A 21,404-nucleotide genomic window follows, 5' to 3' on the forward strand; every position below is an offset into this window, starting at 1 on the left:
ATTTTGAAGAAAATGGCAATCTAAAATTTGGACCGGATGTATTTGGGGAAGAGTTTGGGGGGGGGGGGTCTGCCCATCGATCACTTTTGATGACTCTTAAAAAGGTAAATATAAATTTCAGTTCCCAATCAAATCAGCCACCTCTGATGTTTATACGACAAACCCTTTCATACTCCAAAGGCATACAAGGAGTTGAGAGGACAATCATTGGGCTATGAATATCGATCAGGTGTTGATACTGATGGTGAGTTGACTACTGCAGTGACCCAAGAGTATCATCTGGTTGGAAAATTAAATCATAAGATATTCAAAATATCCCAATGGCTACCCCACAATGTCAAGATTGACATAAAGTTACAGCTGGCCCCATCGAATTTTATTTTGAGAAAAACACTTCCTGCAGCACCCGATGCCAATGTCATTATCACATCGGCAATTCTCCACGTCCGAAAACAGCAAGTTATGAGGTTTGTTGCATTGGCAGTGGAAAAGCTAAGAGCCAATGGTAACAATATTAAACTTCTTGTCCCCCATACGATCACCAATCAACGTCACATTGCCACCGGCTCTCGTAGGTATAGCGATTTATCATTTATCAATGGAGAAATCCAATCAAAATTGGCTTTTGCCTTTGTGAAGAGTGGCAGTGCTGTTTGATCCTGGACTGAATCCCCCCTGATTTTAATTTTTTCGGTGGATCTAGCCTTGTGTGCAAAGTGAATGGTATTCCACTATACACTCTATCTTTCGACAAAAAATCCAAAAGAAGTCTGTATGAGTAGACCATGCAATCTCTGCATCATGACTCTCGACTATTTGAAAATTGAGTAACCGACTCAACGTTTTCAAAAAATCATGGGGTAATTGTTTTGGACTTGTAGGGTACTCGGGATTTGAGCGTAGTACGAACGGGAAATGTACGTTTAGAGTGTACATTTGCTGATGCTTTGACTGAGAGTATCACGCTAATATCACTGAGTCAATTTGAAACCTATTGGGAAATCACACCCAACGGCAGTGTTCTACTAGACTTAGCACCATAACACAAACCAAATAATCAACGTATTTAGTATGGATCCATATATGTCCCAGCACCAGTCCTATTGCATACCTTCGGACTTCATTGAAAAAATTCCAAGTGTTAACAATACCCTAATCATTGTTAATAGCAGTCATTCGACCTTGTGTCTCCGGCGTTTACCCTGTATTTATGTCTGTTTTGTACAGATATTTTAAAATTAAACCTTGAACCTTGAACCATCGAGTTTGAAGACCGGCCATTGGCTATGCATCTTTCAAACATCGAAGAATATTGAATTTTTTGATCTTCTTGGGCTACCGTGTAAAATCTACACTCCATACCTTAGCAACTTTATTGAAAGCTGGGGGAAAACTATTATTCAAAATCAATAAAGAGTACAAGATTTAACGACTAAGACATATGGCTATCATGCACTACTCTTTTTCATGTTCAGATGTCGTGGCTACACCTACAAGCAGTTTCTCAACATCTACGTTGACTTACCTCGATTGAACAAATTTCTAGTGGAAAATATACTTACAAGCGTATTTAATATTGATTTTAGTGCCCTACGAATAAAATGTTCTAAAAATGTATGTGAAATTGTTTATTAATAAAAATTTATATACATGATAAAACGACTTTTCTACTTTTTAGATTTCATCTTCTACTAGGTATAGGTATTTGTCGACAACAACTAGTGCAGTTAGATTATCTAAATTCACAGCGTACTGATCCTGATGCGCTGCAATTTCAGGCTCACATTTTCTACAGTACAGTGTAACTTCACTCTTGTCATATCTCTTTGTATAGTCAATTATACTATTCTCATTCATTCTATAGAATTCACATGTTTCAATTTGCTTATTTGAAGCAATTTCACAAACAGTGTTCTCAAGTGTCGAATCATATTCCGTCACAGCCAAACAAAAATTAGTGGGCTTATTATCATAATACCTACTGTATTCACAACGATGACGTAGAAACAAAATTCTTTTGTTGTTCCAGCATTTGAATCATTGAACCGGCTCCTCCCAGAACAATCTAAAACTGAAACAATACCAATCTCGTAGCAATAAACTAAAATCACGGTTAGGATTCTTTCCAATCATACTGGGATATGTATTCTCCCACTGATTACATTTATCATAATGGCAATTGGAGCATAGGTGCCCTCTAGGATGAGAGTCACACAACTCTTCAAGACAGGATTTACAACCTTTAATTTGTACAGCATATCCTCTATGCAATTTACACGGGTTGCATAATCTACACTTTTCATCATACTCGTCAATCATTGTGCAATTCTCAGATGATGACCAGCTGCCCAGTGTGTACATACTTAGGGGACATGTATGGAACATTTTTTTTCCTGTGTTGACACTCTCACTGCCACAATGAAACTGAGCTAGCAACAACAAAAATTGTCTGAGATAGAGAGAGAGAGGAGTAAATCATCCTTGAGCACCATCTTTCTCATGAAAAAAAAAGTCCTAAATTTCTAAACTAATGTTTAAAAGCTTATCCACAATACCATTTTGCTGTGTCGTGATCAATATATCAATAAATTGTGTAAATGCATTTGGACCACGACGTAGAAGCTTCATACAATAGTCTAATGATGAAGAATCACTTTTCATTATATCGACAAGCATTCCCCAAGAAAATATCTTCCTTTGAATAGACAACTTTAGAAAATCGTTATCTAGAATCAAACGTTTTTCCATAAGCACTAGATTCCTCATGATTCGTTCTTTCTCAAATTTATCCATTTTTTACAGTCCTAACTCTCTCACAACCAACTACAGACTAACCAGAATTTCTTTTTTTACTCTAAAAACATACGCTAGTCTACTACAGAAAGAAAAATAGCTTTGATTTAGAAACAATTTTATTGAAGATGATTACAAAAATAGTATTCACTGATGCATTTTGTTCTCATCAATATATTTCGAAAGGACATCTAATGCTGTCTGAAGTTTATTTATATGGAGAATATTCACTTTTCCAGAAAAACATAGTTGCTCCTCCTGTTTAAACTTGCTTAATGATATCACGTATCTAGCATACATAGTGTCCCATTCAAGGCATATTCTACAACCAGTGGTTATTTCCACAGCCACATTGGGTACTCGTATATGGTTGCTGCTGCTGTCGGCTCCATCATGAATCTCCAATAATGTAAATGCACCACTCATTTTATCTCCACCAATATCCTCTCGAATAAACTATTCTCTTTGAATTCAATTCTCATACTAATATGAATCGTTATGAAAATCAGTCCTTTTATTCAAATCCAAACCACAAATCAAGTTATCGTATATGGAGTAACCTCCGCTCTCTGATTGGCTCGTAAAAAACGGATTTTGCCTCGAAAAACCACTATGGTTGAGTTACATAATTTTGTGCATGCCCTCAAAACATGTTTGACTACTTTATATCATACCAGTTTTTTTTTAAGAATGTACACGTGAAGTCATGACGTACATTCATTGTGCAATTGACAACAAAAACAGAAAAAAAAACCTGTTTTTGACCACATTATACACTGCCAAATAACTAGTCTGGTAATCTGTCTTGGAAAGCTGCCAGGGAACATAACCTGGGCAAATACCATATATACTCCCTACTGATACGCCATGGAATAATGGTTTTATTTGATTATTCATAAGATAAATGGATATTTTATTGTGAAATATGGACTATATATAAAATTGAATCAATCGTTATATTACTGGGCCACCTAGATAGTATGCTTATTTGTCTGCTTTGCGAGTAACAGAGAGATATCCCAAGTTAAGCGTTGTCGATCCACTGATATTTCCTTCATCCACTCAGCCACAAGTAAGGAAAACGCTCTTTAAGTAAATGCAAGTTTTGTAAATGCGAGTTGTCATTAGAGTGACAAATGTTTAGGTAGTGTGACAATGCCTGGAGGGAAATTGTTCCGTTGGCCCTTGAGCTCCTAGCTAAGCCTTGTAAATTTTCTCTTTTTTCTCTCGTTCTAGCTCTTTTTGTGCTCTGCCTTATTTTCAACTATATTATTAAATATTATTTACTCACAAGATGGATCATGCAAGAATTTCTGATACTTTGTTTCTGTCTAGCCTATTGTACAGCGAAAGCAATCGTCTACAAATATGTTATGAGCCATCCAATCTTTTTTAGAGTTTAATACCTCCTGAATATGTATTTTGGTATCACAATGAAAGACTATTAAATTTTGGCTCTCAAAGAGGAGGTATTACCGTTGAAACAGAGGTATCTGACACGAGGACGCACAGTAAGCTAAAAGTTCGACTTGCAACAGAATCAGATAGTGGAAACTATACATGCAAGGCTGCAAATAGTCAACCAGCTTCTATCTATGTCCATATTTCTGGAGGTAGGAATCATTTTAGAATTTAATATTTTTATATTACAGATGTTGAAAAAATGAAAATATTTTTTTTCTATTCATTTGCTTCCTTTAGAACCCTAATTTTGATTGTCAAGCTTAGAGTATAGCCAAATTTTTCCACCATGAACATCATTTGGGGGATGAGACCATGTGTTACACCTTCCTTAGTCTTCAGAAGCTTTTGTCTTGAAAAGAATGATTGTTTCGCCATTTAAGAACCAAATCGGTTGAAGATTTTTAATTGATTCATAACCTCGCGTAACCTCCCCGACAAAAACTTACAAAGTTTTTGACGAAATGACAAACAACTAACCTAACTTTTACTCGATTAAACTAACTTGGAACTTGTAACACACTTGCAAACTATATTAGTATTAAAACAATTAATTTATGCATATAAAAATTATTTGTAGAATAAAAAATAGATGTATATATGTGTGTCTGTCTGTATCGCTTTAATAGCCAAAAAACTAAATATCTTTAGCCGCTTCAATATTTTTTGGGTAACCTTATTCTTTTAACCACCAGGAACTAAATCAGAATTAGTAAAAGAAAAAACAAAATTTAATGAATGATCCAAATTCTCATTATATCTAAAATTTGAATATAGAATAAAAATTTATAACATTTGGTTATAGATAATTTGTGCTAACGCCTAAAAAATTGTGGACTTTTTCCAAGAAACAAAATTTCCCCCACCAATTAAAGTCTCCGTTAATACCTCACAATTCCTCCACCGAGGTGCACCACTATGAGATTATGCACCATCTTACGAAGAGTTAAACAGGATAAGAAATTTAGTATCTCAAGAGAGACTAGAATGAGTTTTCTCAGTGCTCATAGGGAAAGAACAGTCGAGTTTGGCTTCTAAAATGCAACAAGTATATTTGTTGTAGATAAAAGAAAAGTACTCAGAAAATGGATGGGGTTACTGGAGGGATGCTTAGAAATTTAAATCTAAACCCATGTAAAAATTTTATATATTTGGAGTCAATAAGTACAAAGAAGCAATATTATCCTAAAAGTTTTTGAAAGTCCTTGTATCAGAAGTCATATACCTTTAATTCTTAAAGAAAATAAGCATTATGAATCAAATAAATAATCAAACTTTATAAGCCAAAAAAGGCTTAAACTGAATCAAAGCATAGTTTATGAAGCGGTAGATAGTCCTAAAGTATATCGAACTGGGGTAAACATACCCTTTTTGTGTGGGGGGGGGTGAAGGGTGCAATGTTAAAACTTCGAATAAGTCTCCTAATAAAATTTTATATATTTGGAATTATGGTTATTCTCTAACTCAAATAAAACAAAAACACTATTCCATTCAAGCAAATATGGAACGAGTAATTTGGCTTGCATTCCTTCTAGAATTGCAAGTTTTCCCATTTTTCCTAAACTTTCCAATAATCTTCTTAAATTCACTTAATTTCGTCTATTTTGATTTTCCCCGCCTCTCCCTTGTCCGCAAAATGAGATCATCTGTAAATCTGCTTCAATCGCTGATTCCAGAAAGTATTGTAGCCATTTTTTTATTTAAAAGCAAGACCAGATAGCTTTTTAAATTTACTCTGAGAAACTTAGTAATTACCTTTTTTTAACGAAAAATGACCAATAAGAGTTGGACAATAAGAACAATAACGAGCAATAAGAGTTGGGAAGTACAAGTGGCCTTCTATGCATTTATACGTTCTTCTATTTTTTTACGAGTGCTTCTAAACAGCTTGAATTTCTTGTTTCTTCACCTAATACGGAGGCATGTCTTGTTAACCGCAATATCTTATTGCATCACTTTAGGCGCTTGACAAGAGACACAGGTGCAAATATGTCTAAGAATTGATGATCAAATATCCCTCATCGCCCTGCTTCTCCTGCCAGTAGCAATCCCTAATAGAAGTATAAAAGTCTACGTCTATCATACATGGCACTTCTTGTGGCACGCCTGTTTCTCTCGGTCATATACAATACTGCCATTGGCCATTTGGTACCTGGCCTTCCTGTAAATTTAATTTTTTAGTCACTTAGTTTTGAAATGACCAGACTGTAAAATTGTTCACGGTTTTTATACTCTTTTTACAGTCAGTTGTTTCATTTTACGGTCTTCTCGGAAGGAAACCAATTTACCGTTTCCTTCCATTAGGTGGCTTATAAGGTCAGTACCCCATTCTAAGAAGACTTTCACCAAAAGCACGGATTTTCTTGCCCTTTAGTGGAGAACTTTAATAATGTCTGCATTTCTTGTCTCATACCTCAGAGAGGCTTGCCTGATTTAATTGACAATCAGTAGTCTAGCGACCTCCATAGGGAACACGGGAGATTATATAGAAAGCATTTAGAAATGAATTTTAACCTTTACAAAGAAAGCTGTTGAAAATATAAGAACATTGGCTGCTCCTTATTCTATGAAGGAATGTCGTCTTGGAAAATCCTTGCTTGAAACCGAATGGTACGCAATACTGTAAAAAAAAACAAATGATCGTGGATTGTCAGTTTAATTAACAAAAAAACAAGTTTTGTTTTTAACTGAAAGTAAGGAGCGACATTAAAACTTAAAACGAAGAGAATTTATTCCGTATATGAAAGAGGCTGTCCCCTCCTCACCGCCTCGCTCTTTACGCTAAAGTTTTTATTGTTTAAAAAAATGAAATTGTGAAACAGAGCCAAACATTAGCGTAAAGAGCGAGGCGTTGAGGAGGGGACAACCGCTTTCATATACGAAATAATTTCTGTTAGTTTTTAGTTTTAATGTCGCTCGCTCCTTACTTTCAGTTAAAAAAACTTGTTTTTTTATTCAATTTCCGAACGTTTTTGAATTAATGCAGCTTTGATTTGGCTCATTGTACAATGAATAATTAAAACGAAATTTTCATATTAATGTCACTTTTTTTTTACTAAATGGCTTTCTCGAAATTTTGATCTGACGTAACTTACGAATTAACTTACGTAACGAACTTCTATATTCGTTAATTTTTATTACGTATATCAGGAGATTCGCCCCCTAGTCAATACCGTATTCTTTACACTAAAGTTCAAATTTTTTTCGAATTCTTTAAGAATGACCCATTAATCACAAAGGCTGTTAATTAGAATAAATAGCTCTTATTAAAGTACAAAAAAAACTTTAGCGTAAAGAGCAACGACTAGGGGGCGAACCCAATCATATACGTAATAATTTCTGTTGGTTTTAAGTTTTAATGTTGCTCCTTACTTTCAGTTGAAAAAATTTTATTTTTTTATTTAATTTCTGATCGTTTTTTTTTTAATGATAAAGTCCGGCACCCCCTTCATATCAATGTCCCATCCCCCTGGAAATATCCTCCTATATAACCCCTGACCCATCCCCCCCCACCAACTACCAGTAAAATCCCCCCTGAAAACTTTTGTATACTTCCCAATAACCAATGCTGTATTTAAACATTGGGTAAAGTTCATAACTTGCAGACCTTCCCCAGTGGACTGTTTGGGTTTAAGTCGTCATCAGAGACATAGTTAGTGTATTTTTTGACCAAGCTGAACAAAATGGCTATCTCAAGAGTTTGATTGGGTGACTTTGCGAAAAACAGAGCGTGGGAGGGGGCCTAGTTGCCCTCCATTTTTTGGTCCCTTAAAAAGGGCACTAGAAGTTTTAATTTCGTTCGAATGAGTCCTCTCGTGATTTTTTAGAACCGCTGGGTCGGTACGATCACCCCTGGAAAAAGAAATCCGTCATCTTTCACCTGACAAAAAATGCAAAATTCCACATTTTTGCAGATAGGAGCTTGAAACTACTACAGTAGCTTTCTCTGATGCACTGAATCTGATGGTGGGATTTTCAGTAAAGTTCTGTGACTTTTAGGGAGTGTTTCCCCCTTTTTTGGAAAATAAGGCAAATTTTCTTAGGCGCGTAACTTTTAATGCGTAACACTAAACTTGATGAAACTTACATATTTGAAATCAAAATAAAATTTGGTTCTTTTGATGCATCTATTGGTTTCAAAACGTTTTTTAGAGTTTCGGTTACTATTAAGCCGGGTCGCTCCTTACTTACAGTTCGTTACCACGAACTGTTTTTAGCGTTTTTAGTAATTCGCAAATTATTTTTTGGTCTTGAAAAGGCATGGGGGTTGTCAGCCCTACTCATGTTATGTTTTGATTGTTTTGAGTTTGACTAAGTTATTTGTTGTAATTTCTCTTCGTTTTGAGTATCATTTATTTATTTTTGTGGTAGTTTTATACTTGGGAGGTTATTTGACTTTGTTTCTGCTCAGTTTTGGCTTAGAAGAGCTCTTTACTTTTCTTTGAAAAACATATTTTGTGGAAAAAGTTTTTTAAATTGATTTCTGTTCGTTTTTATTTGTGTTTTGAGGAATGATAGGCTTGTTGGGGGGGGGGGCTTGTTTCCCTACATTCACCTTTGATTCTTAAAAAAGGCTCAAGATCTCCCAACTTCGAATCAAATGAGCTCCATCCGATCCGAAGTTTAAACAATCACCCGTTCCATAAAAATATTATTCGCCCCGGGGCATAAATTACAACCCTTCTCCCGGGGCTATGGAGGGTTATGTCCACCCCGAAGGTATAGTTATATGTTCTTTCGACTATTATGAACAAAATGATTGTATGAAAATTTCGATCGGACGCGTTTGGGGAAAAGAGGGTGTCAGGGAGGGATGGGTGGCTACGTGCCCCCCAGCAGTTTTGACTCTTAAAAGGGAACTAGACCTTTGTATTTCCAATCAAATGAGCCTCCCCTAAAGTTCACACAGTCGCCCCTTCCATAAATACTGTATATGCCTCCGAGAATAACTTACAACCCTTGCTCCCAGACTCTGGGGGTTGTGTTAACCTCAAAGGCCTTGTTACGCGACCTATGAACTATTTTTGAACAAATGGCTATCTCATAATTTTTATCGGATGCATTTGGGGAAAATAGGCCGTGAGGGGGGGGGCACTAATTGCCATTCGATCACTTTAACTCTTAAAAAGGACACTAGAGCTTCTGATTTCCAATCCAATGAGCCTCCTCCGAAGTTCATACGACCATCCTTTCCATAAAAACCTTATAAGCCCCTTAGGCATAACTTACAACCCTTGTCCTAAGGGCTTTTGGGGGGTTGTCATCTTCAAAGACATAATTACTGGATTTTTCAACTAAGCTGAACAGTCCTTGTTTAGATCTCAGTGTGATCAAGGAGGCACACTTGTGCCTCTATAAAGAGGCGACCCACCACAATGTTAAGCGATTTCAGGTCCTAGAGGTCGCAGAGAGACGGCGGTGATTGCATTTTGTAGCCCTAGCTCAAACTAAGAAACGTGCAAAATTTCATACTCCTCCGACTTTATCTTCATGGGGTAAACTTGGCCGGAAGTTTCGACCCTCCCACCACAGCCCCCCTTTAACGTTGTCTGATTGGGCTGAAACTTAGAGGTTAAGCTTTCCGGGAGCTTATCCTCGAAATTTCAGCTCAATCCGATCACTCCTTCTCTGTTTTCAAAAAACCAAATATAGCCACTTAAACTTCATTTCTCTTTTTTTTTTCTTGTTATCCACGCCGACAGGCCACAGTTGGCAACTGATCCGGGTGAATGAGGACTCATTCAAAGCAGAATTCGACCTGTTAGGGCCTTTTGATATTTTCAGACCGAAAAAATTATCCCCCGAATTTACAATTACGAAAAACCTCGTTTTCCTATAAGAACCCGCTATAAGCGGGCTCTTATCGTTTCCCGTTCAGGCTAGCCCGCAAGCCCGCAAGCTGTCAAATCAGCTAACAGTTAGTCAAGCAATAATAAGTAATAAACTGTACAAAAATGTGCAGAAATTATTTGAAAAAAACTACGTTTTCTAAAGAGTTAAAGAGGCTGAGTTACAAGATCGAACCTTAAAACGTACAGGGATTAGGAGGCACAGTTGGGGGCTGCCGCCCCCCAAACCCCCCACTGTCGCAGCCTTTAAATAAAAAAAAAGTTTTTTAGACTGAAAGTAAGGAGCGACATTAAATCTTAAAACGAACAGAAATTATTCCGTATATGAAAGGGGCTGTGCCCTCCTCAACGCCTCGCTCTTTACGCTAAAGTTTTATTGTTTAAAAAAAAGAGTTTTGAGAAAGTAAAACTTTAGCGTAAAGAGCGCGGCGTTGAGGAGGGCACAGCCCCTTTCATATACAGAATAATTTCTGTTCGTTTTATGTTTTAATGTCGCTCCTTACTTTCAGTTTAAAAAACTTTTTTTTTATTTAAAGGCTGCAAAAGCGGGGTTTGGGGGCGGCAGCCCCCCAACTGTGCCTCCTAATCCCTGTACGTTTTAAGGTTCGACCTTGTAACTCAGCCTCTTTAACTCTTTAGAAAATGTAGTTTTTTTTCAAATAATTACATCTAAAATCGGATATCATAACAACAATTGGCTTGGTGACGTATAATCCTCTTTCACGGTTATCAATTAATTCAGCGACCCACTGATTAAACGAAATAACAGAATTTTACCGAAGTTGTTTTCCCGGAAAGAGCTTATATTTTCGTCATTGCTTGTTTCTTTTTTGATGAATTGGCTTTTGTAAATGAAGACTGTGAATTAATAATATCTGTGGAAATTATTCTTTGAAATCCCTTGAAAAACTTAACTAAATGTGGACTTTCGTATAACACATAGAATCCTGAAAAAGTGGTGCATTCAACTATACCAACATTGCCAGTAAACTAGAACTTTTGAGCATTATTTTGAAATAAAATATTTTGTCACAAGAAATTAGCGAAGTAAGAGAAGCATTATAGAACACAGTCTCTCACTACATAGCGCGCGGTGCGGTGAAATGCTTGACACAGTTATGCGGGAATGCTCAAGTATTCTCTCGTATTTAATTTTTCGCAATATAGCATAGAGAAGGGTGTTGATGATGGAAGTATTGTGAAATATGCATCCGAGTTTTTGCATCTGCCGTAGTCAAGGATGCAAAAAAGGATATCTGGGAATTTGCTGCTCCCGGTGAAGAACCAAAGTGGAGATAAGGCGTCGCAGAGTCACATCAGCGATATGATTGAAAAGATGTGATTCTGAACAGAATCGCAAGTTGACTTGCCATGTTTTGTTATACGATCACCTGTTAAAGTTCCGACTGTTCCAGCAACGGCCTATGCTGCTGTCAGAAGTTGGCTGAAACGTGTTGATAATCTTATATTGACACTATCGATTCGATTCGTACGAGACCAATTTCCCGCCGTTGGTGCCCCCTAGGAGGTCTGCTCATGATACTCACGTGACAGTCTCAGTCTCCAAGATTCCTGATGGATTTAGTGATCCGTTCAAACGAAAAGAATTAATTGATAAGGTCAAAGGACATGAGTGTATCACTTCAGTGAAGCCCTTAAAGGACAAGTGACTTATTAACATTGAAAAAACTGCCGCCAGCGATTTTTGTGATTCGTTCAAATCCGTTATAAGCGGTTCCTCGACTAAAGTTCTGGCTAGAAAACTTTTCGGTCTGATTCGTGGAATTTCCAGTGGCTTTGACTTGTCTGAGATTGAAGCCTACTCCGGGGTTCTTTCTACAGGCTCGTATCGGATCTTCAAATTCGATCTAGCTAGAATTTGCCGACTCATTAGCAAAAGCTCAAAGTTTTAAAGATGGATTGAAAATTGGATATGAAATCTTTCGCGTCAATGAATTCAAAAGCCTGCCGAGATGTTGCTTTAAATTTCGATCTCCGTATCATGTGGAAGCTAATTGTCCCGAGATCTCGCCAAAGTGAGCTTGTTGCTCTCGAGAACAGGTTTGTTCGGATTTGGAGCCGTGTACTATTGCTCCGAAGTGTGCCAACTGTGGTGACTCTCATTTTACATAGAGTTTCACTTGCACGGTCATAAAAAGTTTCCTTGATTCGAAAAATAAAAGTAATAAATGATGAAAGAAGACATTTCTTTTATTTCATTTAATATTAATGGGAATCATCATAAGGAATCGGTCATTGAAAAAATGCTCCAGAATCAGGACATAGTGTTTATCCAAGAGCATCTTCTAACTAATGTCAGTATTAATGTTCTGAAACCAAGTAGTGATCATATTATTTTTCATACCCCTGCCCGAGTTACCTGCGGCCGTCCGTCCGGAGGACTTGCATGCATGTTTAAGAAACATTTGGAAATTTTTCTCCAACTCTCCATGATTCGAATGATAGTTATCTGGCAGTCAGATTAGGCAATGCACTTCTCATTGAAGTGTACTTACCGTGTGAATATCGCACGGTAGCCTCTACGAACAGTTTCGTCAAATCCTGCGCAAAGCTAAAAACTCTTTTAAGTGACACCACTGGCAAAGGATTGAAGTTTTTAATATAAAGTTTTAATCGTAGGTGATTTTAATTATGACATCAAGTGCTACTCTCCCAGATCCGATTCACTGTTACGTACTCTGCCCCCTCACATTCTTTCGCAAAAATCACTAAATTATTTGTATATCCATAATTCCGGTAGTCTGTCAGATCTGGATCACGTTGTTCATTCAAGTGGGCTGAAGCCATCTGCTGTTGAAGTGCTCGCTGATCAGCAAGACTGTGACCACTTACCACTATCGTTCAACGTTTCTTTGTACATTTAGCAAGTAAATTGTACAAAATGTAGACAAAATAAGTGGTTTACTGTCAGCGACTGGAAAAGGGCTGATATGGCTCTATATTTATTTACATTGAGCGGTTTGTTAGCAACAATCCGTGTTCCGTACCCCCTTCTTCAGTGATCTCATTATGTTGAAAATAGAAAAGCTTAAATAAATGTTTATTATAGCCAGATTGTAAAGTGTCTTAAACGTGCGGAAGAATTAAGTGTCCCAAAAATAGAGTAAAAGTAAAAAGTCGGAAGCAGTTTTGGAATTTGGATCCTGATTTAAAAACCATTAAAAATAAAGCAAAGTTTTGCTTCAGATTTGTTGCAGTAGGCCTAAAAGTGGTGTTATATTTTAGATAAAGCAAAGAACAAAATGAAAGTAAAAGAAATGCCTTAGATCTGTTAGATATAAGGGCCTAAACTTTCCGATTTCACGCAAACAGTGGACAGAGCTGATGACTCCGGAGAAGGTTGAAAATGATTCAGGTTCCCATATTTCAGCCCCAACCTGGGCTTAATATCATTCTTCAAATTCTTTTAAGGTAAACTACTCTGTCCATTCTTACTTTCGTCAATTTGTTCATAGGTATTTGCCGCTTACAGCCTCTCAGTATAACATTATTACTGTGTCTCTATCGTCTGTTGAAATTGCAGTTAAAAAACTGAAATCTTCATCTACTGACTGTGATGGAATTTCCACGCTTCACCTGCAGCCAGATTGCAAACTCCTGATTTCGCACCTTCAGTTGCTTTTTCAAATTTGTTTAAATTCATCTCTGGTACCTGATAGTTTTCTGTGCAGTACGGTAACTTTTATTCTCAAAAAAGGAACATCCCCAAAATTGTTCTTAATTGTTCTTCGTATTGACCCATTACGGTATCTTGCAACCTGAGCAAAGTATTAGAATATATTCTTCTTCCGCATCTTACTACTGGGGCTGATTTTGGAGAGAACCAGCTTCGTTTTCAGCCTGGGATTGGATGCAATTATGCTCACCGAATTCTTTCTTCTCTTTTTTTAGATGCTTCACGAAATAAACAATCTATTCACCTTCTCGCTCCTGATATATCTAAAAATTTTGGTTCTGTTAACCATTTTCAGCCTTTTCACTCTCTTTTTACTAAAGGGATTAACCTTTCTATAATTTTCTTGCTGAAGTACTGGTATTCATAATGTTTTCTTAAAGTAAGATCTAACTGTTCAGTTTTTGATAAACAGATACCCTTCCAAAAAGGAGTTCGACAAGGAGTTGTTCTATCACCTAGCCTATTTAAAATTTGTTTTCTCAAGTTTTGAATAATAAACCTCCAAGTTATTTTTATGGGTCATCTAATGTATCATATCTTGCATATTTAAATCTGTTAATTAGATAGCATTTGTTCGGATTGGTCTATATCTAAATGTTGATAAGTGCGAGTACCTTACTTTCGGCTCTTCCCTTTCTTCACCTTCTTCTCTTGCATGCAAATCATTTTCTGTCCATTCTGTCCAATCTTTCAGATGGTTGGGCATTAATATTACTAATAGTCTAAGATGTTTCCGTTCCCGGCTGATTTCTGATTCCAGGTTGCAGATTTAGGTTGGTTACTCTAGGATTGTTGGAAACAGTAGAAAATATAATCGTAAGCCTTATGTAAATTATTTTGAGTTTTTGTAATCATTCTGTTCTGTACCTTTCTGGTTTTTACCCTCTGATAAAAAAGAAAGATATCTCTTCTTTGCGTGACCAGTACTTTCGGTTTTGTGAATTCCTTCTTTTTCTCCCTCCTTCGTACGGCAATGGGAAGATAGTGTCAAGATTTTGGATTGAATGATGTTTTCGGGAAAGTTGCAGTGTTGAGCAGAAAGCTGTCAGATATAAAAAAGAGCCAACTGCAGCCGTTTCACGGTCTTGAGTGTATATTTTTTTCTTAGTGTGAGTTTATTTTTTTGTTTTTTTTTCTTCTTTTTTTCTTGAGTGTATATGTTTTTTGTGTCTTGAGTGTGTATTTTTTTTTATTAGTTTGTGCCTTTTTTTTCTCTTATATATTACTCCGCTATTTACCTTGTTGTCATTAGTGGGTACAAAATAAATAAATAAATAAAAATGTCTATCTCAACATTTTGAGTGAATATATTTGGGGAATGATGACATCAAGGGGGGCCTGGTTACCCTCCAATCGTTTTCGACTATTACAAAGGCCACTAGCCCTTCCAATTTCCAATCGAATAAACCCCTTTCGAAGTTTTTACAGCAGCTCTTTCTATACAAAATGCCCTGGTCTAAAAAAAAGAAAAGAAGATTTGAATAAATAATAGATTTAAATTAGATTTAAATGCCCATATCGCTCTTTACTTAGGCAGTGCTATTGCGCTGCCTGTGATATTTGCTATCTGGAAAGGAGGGTATGTTCTACCCTTGCTGTCCAAAAAGGCAAAGGACAATATGGTGAAGCTTTCAGAGAATGTTGGGGGGGGGGAGTGTTGAATTAAATCAAAACACAATGTGCATGAAAATTGCCAAAAGGGCCTGTGTCAGGAATGGCTTAGGGTATTAAGTTGGAACTTTTGGGAAAGGATGAGGAGGATGATCGATTAAACAAAAGCCTATATATGTACGCTTCAACTACTTCTAGTAATACTACTAGTACCCCCATTACTACTACCTCTACTACAATCACTGCTTCTATCACGACTATTATTAAGGCTGAGGATATAAAGGTTGAAATTTTAGAAAATGTTGAGGGAAACATTTTACTAAATCAAAACACTATATGCCTATACAGATGTCAAAAAGGCGTATCAGAAATATCTTAGGAAAAGATTATAGTATCAAACTGAAACTTCCAGAGCATGATAAGGGAGATGGTCAACTTATAGGCAACATGTGCATACTGCTCTCGCTACTAATACTACAGCTACCATTAATGCTACCGAAACTAATACAACAACAACTACTGCTACTATTACTACTACACCTACTACAACTACTACTGTGATACCTAGTACTACTAAGGCTAAGGGTATGAAGGTGAAAATTTCACAGAATATTGTGGGAAAGTTGAACTAAATCCATAAACACTATGTGAATGCAGGTTGTGAAAAGCGCGTATCTCAAGAATGACTTAGGGTATTAAGTAAGAACTTTCAGCGAACGATTAGGGGGACAATTAATTGAGCAAAAGGCAATATGTGCACACTACTACTACTGCTACTGCGATTACTACTTGCACTTCTACTATTACTACTACTACTACTACGACTACCACTATGACAACTACTTGGGTATGAAGGGTATGAAGGGTATGAAGGTGAAAATTTCAAGGAATATGGAGAAGGGACTGAACTAGAGTAGAACTAGATCAGAATGCACTGTGATGCAGGTTGTCAAAGAAGCATATCAGCAGTATCTTAAGAACGACTCAGAATATTAAGTTGAAACTTGCAGGGTTTGTTGTGGGGGTGTTGAACCAACTAAAATGTAATATTTGCATGATATTACTACTACTACTACTACAAAAACTACTACTACTGGTATTTCTATTACTACTACTACTGCTTTTACTACTAAAGCTAAGAATATTAAGGTGAAAATTTCAGGGAAAGTTGAAAGGATGTTAAACTAAGTCAAAACACGCTATGTCCATGCATGTGGTCAAAAGGACGCATCAGAAATGTCCCAGGAACGGGTTAAGGTATTCAGTTGGAACTTCCTGCATATGTTGAGAGGGATGTTGAAAAAAACAAAGGTACTATGTTCACACTGTTATAAATGCTATTACTAGTATATCTATTGTTACTGCTGATGATAAGTATTTTAAAGGGAAGCTTTCAGGGAATGTTTAGGGGATGATGAATTAAATCAAAGCACAATAAATGCATGTAGATTGTCAAAAGTTAGTATCAGCAATATCTCAGAAACAGCTTATAGCATAAAGTTGAAAATTTCAGGGTATGTTGAGGGGGAATTTGAACTAACCAAAGGGCACACAGTGCATACTTACTACTTTCTACTACTGTCACTGTGATTTCTGCTACTTCTTAGGCTAATGGTAACAAGGTGAGACCAGATAAAGACTCCCAATGTGCATGCAGGTTGTTAAAAGGGTATATAAACAATATCTTAGGAAGGGCTTATATTATTCAGTTGAAACTCAAGGGAAAATTGACGAGGATGTTGAACTAACCAAACGGTACTATGTGCATGCTACCACTATTGTTACCACTATTATTGCTACGATTACTACTTTTACTGAGGCTATGGGTGGTTATACGGTGAAACTCTTAAGGAATATTTAGGGAGATGCTGAACTAAAAAAAAGACAAAAAAACAAATAAACAAGACGCATTAAGACTGCCAAAAGAATGTATAAGCCATTTATTAGGATCATATTAGAGTGTTATTTGAAACCTTCAGGGTATATTCAGAGGGATGTTAAACTAACCAAAAAGTAGGCTACTCAGTGTAAACTGCTACCACCACTACTACTACTACTACTGCTACTATTAATACTACTACAACTACTGCTACTACTATTGAAACTGAGGGTATTTAGATGAAACTTTCAGGGGATATCTAGGGGGATGTGGAACTAAATGAGAACATATTATGCACATGTAGATTGTCAAAAGGGCGCATTATATCCCAGGAAAGACCTAAGTTTTTGAAACTTTCATGACATGTTAAGGATGATGTTGAACAAAAGAAAAGACACTATGTGCATTCTGCCACCATTACTACAACTTCTACAAATGGTACAACTACTTTTATTACAAATGCTACTAGAAATACTACTGCTGCTGCTGCAGCTACTAGTACTAAGGCTACTACTTCTACTACTACTACTACAACTAGTAGTGAAACTAACCGTATTAAGTTAAAAATTTTGGGAAATTTTGAGTGGGATGATGAATTAAGTCAAAACACACTATGTCAATGCAGATTATCAAAAGGGCGTAACAGCTATATCCGAGGAACATATTAGTGTATTAAAATGAAACTTACAGTACATGTTGAGGGAAATGTTGAACCAACCGAAAGTTGCTATATCCAATCTGCTACCACTAATTCATCTGCCACTATCACACTACTGTTTAAGCCGAGGGTAACAAGGAGAAATTTTCAGGAAATCCTTAGGGGCATGTTGAATTAAGTTAAAACACGGTACATGAATAGAGGCTGTCAAATTGGCGTACCAGAAATATCCCAGAAACGGCTAAGGGTAGTAGGTTGAAATTTTCAGGGCAGGTTGAGGGGTATATTGAACTAAAAAAAATGTACTATACACATGATACTACTACGACTACGAATGGTATTGCTTCTACTGTTACGTCTATTGTAGCAGCACTACTATTGCCACTGCTACTGCTAGTAGTATTACTGCTAAAGCTAATGGAATTAAGCTGAAATTTTGAGAGATTGTTCAGGGGGTTTCGAACTAAATCAAAACACACTCTGTGCATAGAGGTTATCAAATGGGCGGATCAGCAATATCTCAGAAACGGCCTAAAGTATAAAATTGAAAATTATCAGGGAAAGAGGAGGGATTATTAAACCAAACTAAAAAGACACAATAGGAATACTACTACTGCAATTAAAATCCACTGCATATGTGACCGAAATATCTAGTATTTTTGTGAAATTTATCACTGTTTGTGAAATTTGTCAATGTCTATTGAAAGTATTCTATCCCTATTTGAAATTTTATTTACCGAACAATTACCATTAACATCTCCTCGCCTAAAATTGAATCGGTAAAGAAAAAGCAAGACATATATAGAAATTTCGTATAGGAATTCTGGAAAATTCACCAAGTTTAAAATTTCCCCTGAAAAGTGTTCTTCCAAGCTTCCAAATGTCTCGCCTTGCATCGCTCTCGTGTGATTGATGAAAACAGTGAGTCGCTACGAGTCGATCCAAATAAAATTTGGAAATTCATCAAGAAGAATCGATCTGCAAAAGCGCCTAGTAACGAATTAACCCCTAGTGAAAGTGAATGGAATAGTTATTTCAGGAGCGAGTTTGCTTCACCTGACCCTGAATTGGAGTGCAAGTTTGAGAAAGATCATTCTCTCTGTTTAGAATCTTTGGAACCGGATCTTGGCCACGTAATGAGTGTGTCGGATTTTCGTTCGGCTTTCCTTAAACTAAAAAAGAAGTACTCTAAAGGAATAGATAATATCTGAGGTGTGCATCTGATTCTTGGTAGGGAACTGTTAACAGTACATCTAGCACTTATGTTCCAAACGATTTTTAGTTGCGGTCTAGTGCCAGATATTTTTTGTACCGGTGTAATCACCCCTGTCATCAAGAAAGGTAAAGACCCATCTGAATGTTGTTCTTACCGCGCGAGAACCGTTGCTCCCGTTTTTTGTAAATTGATGGAGTTATTAGTTATTGAGGAGATAAAGTATGTTTTTATTGCGTCAGATTCGCAGTTCGGTTTCAAGAGCCGCGAGCACGCGCATAGCCTATAGTCTAATGTTTTGTTGGACGCAGATGGTAAAGGAGAAACCGTGGTACTTGCAGGCCACGACGTCCAAAGGGCTTTTGATTCAATCCGTGCACAACTGATTGTCTCTGCGTTTAAGATAGGTCTTGACAGATCAATAATTGCTACTCATAGGAACATGTATTTTAAGTTGAAGGTTAGAGAAAGGATAATAAATAACCAGAGCCCGACTGTATCCGATTTCCTCATACCAGTACAGAAAGGCATTCGCCAAGGGGCTTTATCATCACCGCCTCTTTATAATAACAGCATCATCAAGGCTCAGAAGCCGGTGAAAACGCGCTTTATTTTTCGTGGAATTGATTTGTCTCTTGTTAATTATGCCGATGACATTTTAAATCTGAGTAGATCCTTCTGTGGCATAGATAGTAATTTCATAGTTTTGTCTAACGAATATGCTAACATAGGCCTAGAATTCAACTCCAGCAAAAGCGAGGTGGTCGTCTTTTATTGTCGTAAGAACGAGTTGGCGCCAGTCATATTTACACTAGGTAGTAATACAGTTACTGCAGCAGCGTTAATGACTTACCTTGGTTTGCCGATTGGGTCTAATCTTAAAGCTACCTGGTTCTGTCTAATAAATGATCTCAAATAGAAAGTCTGAAAAGCGTATGGGATGGTGATTTTGTCATACAAACGCCTATATAACCGCCGCATTCTAGCACGGATCTTCGATTCCTTTGCCACGCCTCATATCTTAGTTTTGTCACCTTTCTGGTCTTTGTTTACTTTTGATGATAAAAAAAACAATCCGTACAGTATTCTTTAAGTTTGCAAAATATCTGCTCAGTCTTCCCCCTGGCGAAGAAACCGCCAGATTCCAGCACGTTACGGACTCGATAACCCCTTCGTCGTGATCGTGACCAGGAGGGAAAAGTTCCTGAAGTCCTTAGACCCAACGCATAGTATGCGTTGTCAGTATAGTCAGCAATGTGTAATGGTTGTCTTTTTATGTAAATAGTTTCGCCATTGGTTTTTTGTCTTTGTTTTTTTAGTTATTGAAGTATTAATTTAAGTTGTTCGTTTGTTTGATATGTTTTGTTGTTTTCTTTTCATTTTCTCTCTACTCCATTTTTACTTTTTTGTATTGTTAAAGATGGGTAATAAAAATCATTCATTCAAAAGTCTCCCCGTGTTAAAAACTCCCAGCCGAAAATTCTTCCTCCCTTCTCCAACCGAAAAAAATGTATGCGTTTTCCCAATAACAAATAAAACAATGGATAAATTTTGTAACTTAAAAACCTTTCCCCAGGGGCTTTAGGGGGTCATTTTATCTCCAAAAACATAGTTATTGGGTCTTTCAACTATGCTGAAGAAAAAAGCTATCTCAAAATTTTGATCGGACGATTTTGGGAAATAGGTAGGGTGGGAGGGGGCCAAGTTACCCACCAATTATTTTGGTCACTTAAAAAGGGAACTAGAGCCTTTCTTTTCCATTATAATGAGCCCTTTCGTGACGGCTAGGTCCAATGGTTCGATACGATCACCAACAAACAAATAAACGCGCATCTGTGATCTTTCTTCTGGCAAAAAATTAAAAAAATTCCACATTTTTGCAGATATGAGCTTGAAACCTCTACAGTAGGGTTCTTTGATATGCTGAATTTGAAGGTGTGATTAAAATTTTTACGACTTCGAGGGAGTCTTCCCTCTTTTTTAGCAAATCACACAAATTTTATCTGGCTCGTAGCTTTCGATGAGTAAAACTAAACTTAATGAAACTTATATATTTAGAATTGGCATAATAAGCCAATTCTTTGGATACATCAATTGATATCAAAATTCAGGTTTTTAGAGTTTCGGTTACTATTGAGCCAATTCGCTCCGTGATTACAGTTCATTACCACGAACTGTTTGATTGCCAATCAAAATCCAAACAGATATCAAACAGTTCGTGGTAACGAACCACGACTCAATAG

General features: G+C 36.8%; 1 protein-coding gene across 4 annotated transcripts in view; it reads left to right on the top strand.

The window, feature by feature from the left end:
- The window catches only part of LOC148947082 (zwei Ig domain protein zig-8-like), a 409,223-nt gene that overhangs the window by 337,931 nt on the left and 49,888 nt on the right, over positions 1–21,404 (top strand). For all 4 annotated transcript variants that reach the window (XM_089097251.1, XM_089097254.1, XM_089097253.1 and 1 more), the window contains one exon: positions 4,190–4,406. In XM_089097251.1, the coding sequence (XP_088953377.1) occupies positions 4,190–4,406 (217 nt within the window). The remainder of the gene's footprint in view (positions 1–4,189; positions 4,407–21,404) is intronic.

The sequence above is a fragment of the Artemia sp. Qi Xiang Cuo genome, chromosome 11 (assembly GCF_049724085.1).
Source record: "Artemia sp. Qi Xiang Cuo chromosome 11, ASM4972408v1, whole genome shotgun sequence".
Classification (NCBI taxonomy): domain Eukaryota; kingdom Metazoa; phylum Arthropoda; class Branchiopoda; order Anostraca; family Artemiidae; genus Artemia; species Artemia sp. Qi Xiang Cuo.